The sequence below is a fragment of the Crocodylus porosus genome, unplaced genomic scaffold, assembly GCF_001723895.1.
Source record: "Crocodylus porosus isolate Cpor-Errol unplaced genomic scaffold, CroPor_comp1, whole genome shotgun sequence".
Taxonomy (NCBI): domain Eukaryota; kingdom Metazoa; phylum Chordata; order Crocodylia; family Crocodylidae; genus Crocodylus; species Crocodylus porosus.
In genome coordinates, this window is record NW_017728886.1 from 197664838 (window position 1) to 197671744 (window position 6907).

The 6907-nt window shown below is 42.0% G+C and overlaps 1 protein-coding gene across 1 annotated transcript; it reads left to right on the plus strand.

Annotated features, from left to right (window-relative positions):
• Positions 1–750: 750 nt before the first annotated feature.
• Positions 751–4349, plus strand: CUNH8orf22 (chromosome unknown C8orf22 homolog). Its single transcript, XM_019547905.1, has 5 exons — positions 751–828; positions 1045–1141; positions 2047–2139; positions 2234–2333; positions 2726–4349. The coding sequence occupies exons 2-5, from the start codon at positions 1087–1089 to the stop codon at positions 2736–2738; spliced, it is 261 nt and encodes an 86-aa protein (XP_019403450.1). The 5' UTR covers positions 751–828; positions 1045–1086; the 3' UTR covers positions 2739–4349.
• Positions 4350–6907: the final 2558 nt, after the last annotated feature.

Sequence of the window (6907 nt, forward strand, 5' to 3'; positions counted from 1 at the left end):
GTCTGCCTATGTCCTTGGGCAACTGGTGCCTCCTGAGTGGGGGGGGGGGCACTTGCACCCTTAGTGGACAGTCAGCGATTTGGACGGGGGCGGCTGATCCTGCCAACCCGTAAGAGGCAGCGGTCCGCTGCTGGCACTTGTGGGTGAGCGCAGTAGGCCGTGGGGGGGACCGCTTCTCCTGGAGCTAGAGCTCACAAGGGGGCACCAGCACCCTCGCTTGCCCCGCCGTGCCCAGGAGCGGTGGCTGTCAGGGGTGCACCGGTGCTCTCAGGGGGTGCGCGAGCCACTGCCTATGTCCTTAGAGCAACACGGCTACAACCAAACCCCGTTCGTATTATTGTGAAACTTTTCTAGTAAGCTGCTAGAGTCATTTCTCAACCTCTCCAGACAAAAGCAAGACAGAAGGGATCTGAGTACACTCAGTACGGAACAGCTTCTTCCAGCCAGTCCCGGTATTTGGAAGTGTGCCTCCACTCTGGGCAAAAGAGCTTGGGGAAACTCCCAGGGCTGGAGGGGAGGAGGAGGAGGAGGGCGGGAGCGGGGAGCCCTGTCAGCCCGACCCGGGGGGCGGCGGCGGCGGCAATTCCCAGAGCCGAGCGCCCGCCAGGCAGCCGGGCGGCGCGTGCACACGCCTCAGCCCTCGTCGTCGGCGCCGGGGCCGTGACCCCGAGCCGGGCTGGGCCGAGGGCGGAGGCGGCTGGGGCTAGGGAGGAGTCCGCGGCTCAGGTGTCAGCCCCCGCCCCGGGAGTCGGCTATATCCCGCCACAGCGGCGGGCAGCCCCACACCTGCCGGCTCCGCTCGCTGCCCCGGCTTCTCCAGCGCCGCAGGTCGGCCGAGCTCCGTGGCGGGGGCGGGGGCTCAGGGTGCACGGCTCGGTCCTCCCCGCCGCTTTGCCAGCTACAGATGATCCCTGAGAGAACGGCTGTGCTGTTTGCTGACGTTGTGTTTGTGTGCGCGTGTGTGTTTTGGGGGCTGGAGAAGGGCGGAGAATCTTTTACCCATCTCTTACCAATTTCTTTCTCCTTGTTTCCTCCCTCCCGCAGCTGGTTCTCCTGGCAGCCTTGACTTGCACCCGCACCGCAGCCATGGCATCCGTGCCCTCGGCCGGCTGTCTCGCGGCCAAAAACCAGTACTACAGAAGTAAGCGCCGCCTTTCCCCCAGCTCCCAGGGTCCCGGGTAGTTCATATTTGAGGGGGAGGTGGACTTAGCATCAGAGAAGTATCGAAAAGTGGGGCTGGAGGGGACCTCTGCTTTGAGACAGCTTTCCAGGGGTGAGCATTGGCAGTCACTCGGGACCAGGGAATGTCTTAAAATCAGCTTAGGAAGTGGTGACGTCTATCCCCAGTTAGTTGGAGACATGGGGCCTTATGTTAAGTAAGATCGTGCTTCACCAGGTTTCTGCTTTATGACAATTCTCCACCTTTCTCGTGTGGGATTTCTCTTTTTTTCATTAAGGAGTTCAGGTGCCTGCACTATTCATCCATTTCTCCTTCCTCCTGGAAGGATTTTTTCTTGTTATTAGAAGTGTATCATTTCTTTTTGTGCTTGATAAACTTACAAAGTGTTTCTGGTACATAAAGCACTGGACTTAAAGGTCCAGAGATTTGTCTCTTGTATGCCCTGGATTTATTATGTGGCTGGGGGCAGGTCATGCAACAACTCTGTGCCTGGTTTAGGATATCAGAGTTCATTATTTAAGACGTCAGGCCTCTGTTCTGATAGCATTGCATGCTCTGTGATACATTTAGCACGCTGGACTTTCATTGGCTTCTGGGAAAGTTACCCAAGCAAATTACATAGCAATGTGTGGCTTCAAGGGAGGCATCAATTGTAGATTGTCTCATGAAAGAGTTATCCTACTGTTCCGCAAATATTACTAGTGATAAAGGATATAATAATAACAAAATATGGTTTCTATTTAAGCAAATGTTTATCTAGATGTTTTCTATGAGGTGTTAGTCAAAAAGGACTTCAATGGATATTTAGCATGCAATTATTTAACACAGTTAAACATCAAAGTTTTGCTTTTGTACTCCATACACAGCTCGGCTGAATTCAGAATCCAGCGTTTCATCAAGCAGTTCGTCCTGTTGTTCTGACCCCGTGAACTTCTCAGACCAAGATAAAGTTCTTCATGGTATTACTTCATCCCCTAAAACAAACTTTTATATATATATAGTTTTGACATTTCATTGTTCAGTCAATCCCTAATGGTGCATCTCCTTTTGTAGGATTACCTGAATTATTTGATAAATGCTGGTGGATAAAAAATTTCTTCCACTGTGAGCCAACTCCTCCAAATGTGGGCAGAAAAACATTATCAGCCAGCAGGTGAGACTTGCTTCTTGCATGGTGGACTAAATTGTGGGTTTTGCTTTTCTGCTTTACTTCAATACTAGCAAATACTAAATATTACCAAATACTAACAACACTTAAAACATTGTCAAGATACAATATCTTGATTTAAGAAAAAATGTAATGAAAGCACATGGCTGAGGAATATATATTCACAATGGCTTCTTCATATAGAAGTTTTCAGCAAGCTGTGAATAGTGGCCAGAATTTTTCTGAATGTTTTTAGTGATAAGTCAATATTGTATTTAATGTCATGCTCGTAAGATAAATGCTAGTTGAGTTTACATAGGTAGATTTATTTTAAAAGTTTTTGTTTCTTCTTAATATAATCATCACTATGTTCATAATTTGTCTTTGTCTTTTTACAGTGCTAACAGTTGATTGTGACTGCAAGCTGACTTTACCTGCAGTGATATTGCATACACAGACTCATTTTTCTAAAGGCTCAGGGTCTTCCAGATGTCTGCACTCAGCTGTTCAAAGAAAATAAACTGCTTGAAACTACTTTTACAAGAGGAAAAGTACAATTACAGAAAGATTTTCCAGTAGCTTAAACGGTTTTGCTTACGGCAGGAGTTATTTGTATCACCCTGTCTGCTACAGCATTGTTAGTGTTTGAGAAGCACCTTGTATGTTTTCAAATGGAAGATAACTGGATATGATTTCCTAATGATTTGCTCAGATTATTGGAAGAAGTGACAGAACAAGTAAGATGTGGTGACTAAAACCAGAAAAGTTTGTGTTGCAGATAACTATGCAGCCACCTATCTTGTTCTGTAGGTTTAAAGTTTAATAGATCAATTGTGTGGACATCAAATCGATGCAAGCTAGGTTAAAAGGAATGGATTCCTTCATATACTACATCTGACGTGTGTTTCCAAGTGCCAGATATAGCAGTTACATATAACGTGGAGCAAAACTTACAAAGCAGTTGTGTTAATAGCTTTACTTGTAAAAAGTCCCATTTAACAAAGTCACCTTATACAACAGTCACTAGAGCTATCCTTTTGTGCTGTTTGGTGGATTCTGAGCTCAGCTAAGAAGGTGCAGTTCTCATGCGACATCTGTGCACTGTGGTTATGAAGGCCTGCCAAAATATGTAAACTTCATGGGCTGATACTTTATAAGTATGGGGGCAGCCATGTTTCAGTTAATTTATACTCTTACCTACTCTGCTGTACATTAAAGAGACACTTGTTTGCTAATGACTAGTTTTTCCAGATTCATGGCTGCTTGCCAGCTGCACAGCATATTGAACACCTTGCATAGTCACAATTCTGATATTAACCAATTTTTGTGCTCATACAATAATAATACCTTTACATTTATATTTCTCATTTAGTATTTTTCATTTATATTTTGTTTTTCTTAGAAGCTCCCAAACTGCTAAAACTAGTATTAATAATAATTGTTTCACTTCCTGTGGTGTGCAGTCTAGCAGCAGTACATATTATACAGCAGCGCAACCCAGCATTGTAGTTTTTGGTAGATGTGACAGTTGAAAGCCCTTAGATGGAAAAGAAAGTTGCAAGTATTGGCTCACTGCTTCATTTCATGTTCTGGGTCTGTTTTATTGAACTTATGAGGTACCAAGTCTATTTGCTTACTCAATATATCTGACACATTTAATCCAGAAAGTAAGTACCAATATATCCTTTTAATATAAAATGTTTCAAAATTTTGTGTTCTATATTACAGTAACAGTGCCATACATATGCATAGTGATTTAGATTAAAAAAAAAGAGTTCCAGCCTCAGCAAGCTTATGATGTATGTCAAGATAAATGCAAGGAGGGTGAGAAGAATGCAAAGACAACTGTGAAAATACTGTGTCAGAACTTTGTAACTGTCTTTGTATAGTTTATACCTCTTTTTTTGTTTAAAATTAACGTAGTCTTGATCTTAGAATTGTCTTTATTTAAGTATATGGAATGAACTACTTTATTTTTATACTCAGGAGGTTTTGTATTAATAAAAGTTTCATTATTCCATAGTTTTGTGACTATTTCTTTTTTTATGGTACTGTTCACAAGAACTTCTGGGGAAAATGAACAAACGTTGAGGCAATCACTTTTTCTGTTATGGCTGTTTAAACACTTGAAAAGGAGAGGAAAAATTTGAACTAAAAGGAAAAGCCAGGAAATATTTTCTTTAATGTGTCAATGAATGTATAGTAGTTAAAGAATATGGATTTATAACTTCAAGTTTCACAGGCCTCTCTTTCTTTACACAGATATGTAGAATAAATAGAAGGGGGGAAAAAGCGGCCTTTCACTCCTGTTCTAACAGTAAAAGTCCACAGCATAATTCAGGGACTGAAGGGAGCCATTAAACTATCTTTTCAGTTACTCATCTGGCCCCAGTCAATTGTAATCAGATTAGAGGGGCTAATATAATGGCTGGAAATCATTATAAAAAAGATTTTTCTTGCATTTTAGCAATCTTTGGTTTGAGTATTATCTCCCTGGGGCAACTGAGAACCAATTCTGACATTGTATTTGTAATGGCTATTACCAATATGTCACTGGAAAATTCTTTTGTACTGGGACAGCTCTCTTTGGGCCTTCTCTGGTAGTTAGAAGCCCACCTTACATTATTTTGCAGTTGAGTCCAGGTCCATACCAAACTGCCTACTTATAGCTAATTGGACATTTTCCACATAAATTCCCCAAGTTTTGACAGATTTACCTTAATCAAATATTATTGTCATCCATCTAAAACAATAAATAGAGAAATTCAATAGAAAATACAGCTTGGGTCACCATATTGTTACTAAGTTGGATCTTATTTTCACCTGCATGAGGCAGAAGAGAAAAAGGACTTGACTCTGGCCTAACATATCAAACCAATGATTTATAATAATGGTTCTCCATTTCCCTCCCCAAAGAAAGAGATCAGGCTAGTCATCCCATTCATACTTAATGGAAAAAAATACAATGCCTTTTAAGGGCTTCGGCCATTTATTTCAATAAGAAGGATGAGGTTCAATTTGTATACTTTATCTGATAGTTCTGAGCAGCAAAATCTGTAACCATACAATATTTCTGAGGATGTATAACAACGATATGCCCATTTTTGCATTCCTCATGTTACTATCCAGTATCTGGATAGGTTCCTCAACGACATAAGGCTCATTACATGCCTTACAGGGCTTCTTTTGCACTGAAATAAGAGGGAGATTCTGTGCTGTGCCTGTTGTACAGACATTAATAAATTACTTTTTTCTGTGAAATATATTACTGTCTTAATTATAATGGTTGAGCCCTCAGTAACACTACATCATTCTTCCTGGATAAGCAAATATTTTTTTTTCAATACTCTTTTTATTTCAGAAGCTTGAACTCCAGTACTACAAACTGTAAAATATTATCAAAAAAAAAGTGATAATCACTGGATGGCAGTATAACAGACTTTTTGTTTAAATGTATGTATTAGAAACCAGAACTTGGAGGAAATACTGTGCTACTACTGGTAATATTCAGTATTTTCCATGATCTAACCGTCTAAACATTCAGTAGAACAGAATCTGTGAAAGTACATCTGTATCAATGTGCAGCATGATATATTGTCTATAAGAAAATACATACTTGTGGGGACAGAAATCCTTTGAAAAAAACCCAAGGGGCTGTTTTGGTTTGCAGCTTTGCATACCTTTCTGCAAAAGAGAGTGTTATGGCCTTGTTACATGTTGCACTTTGAGCTGCTCAAATGATCAGTGTTAGTGCTAGCTCAAGTTTAGAGCAGTTGCACCTTAAGGCTTTTCTATCTCCCCACCTGCACAGCTGTGACTTGCCGCTAGAGGGCTGGTGAGTAGAAGCTTGACTAGGAGACACAGCTGTGAGTTGCCATTACAGGTCTGGAGAGCCAGGACAGGCTGCTGCCCTAGGTGAGGGTATGAGAGAGGGATTAGGGATGGGGGAGACATGAAACTTGGAGGCAGAGGCTTAAAGGGATGGGGGGGTGCATAATGAAATGGGAGGGGGCAGGAAATAGGGGTGAGGGAAGGTTGGTGAATGAAGCAAGTCAGCCACTGAAGAATAAAATAAAAACAAGGAAAAAAATTTAAAAATAAAGAGGAAGGAAATCAAAGAAGTGCTTATATTTTAATAATTTGGTATTTGGGATTGGAGTGCAGGGGGTGCTGGTTGTGTTTTCTTGGGTGGCTAGGAGGTAGGAGTGGTGAAGGAAGGTGCTTTTGGAGGAGCCACTGCCCCCACCCCAGGAAGGAAGCACCAGCTCAAGGGGACCAGATCCAGTGCCCTATTGTGCTTCCCCCTAAGGAATTGCCTAAAATTAATGTGTAACAAAGACCTTAAATAAAGACCTTTTAATAACACTTACTGAAATGTACTTGCAAATGGCAAAGGAAGCTAGATGAAGGTATTTAAAATAAGTAGAAAAGTGAAATTGTTACTATGATGGTCAAGGAGATATGCAAAGGCAAGAATTCTTATGGGTGAGACCTTTTTTTTTGGTATCCAAACCAACTACCTTAGTTGCTGCAAAGAGAGGCAAGATTTCTGGTTTCACAGTAGCCTTCATCAGGCCTCT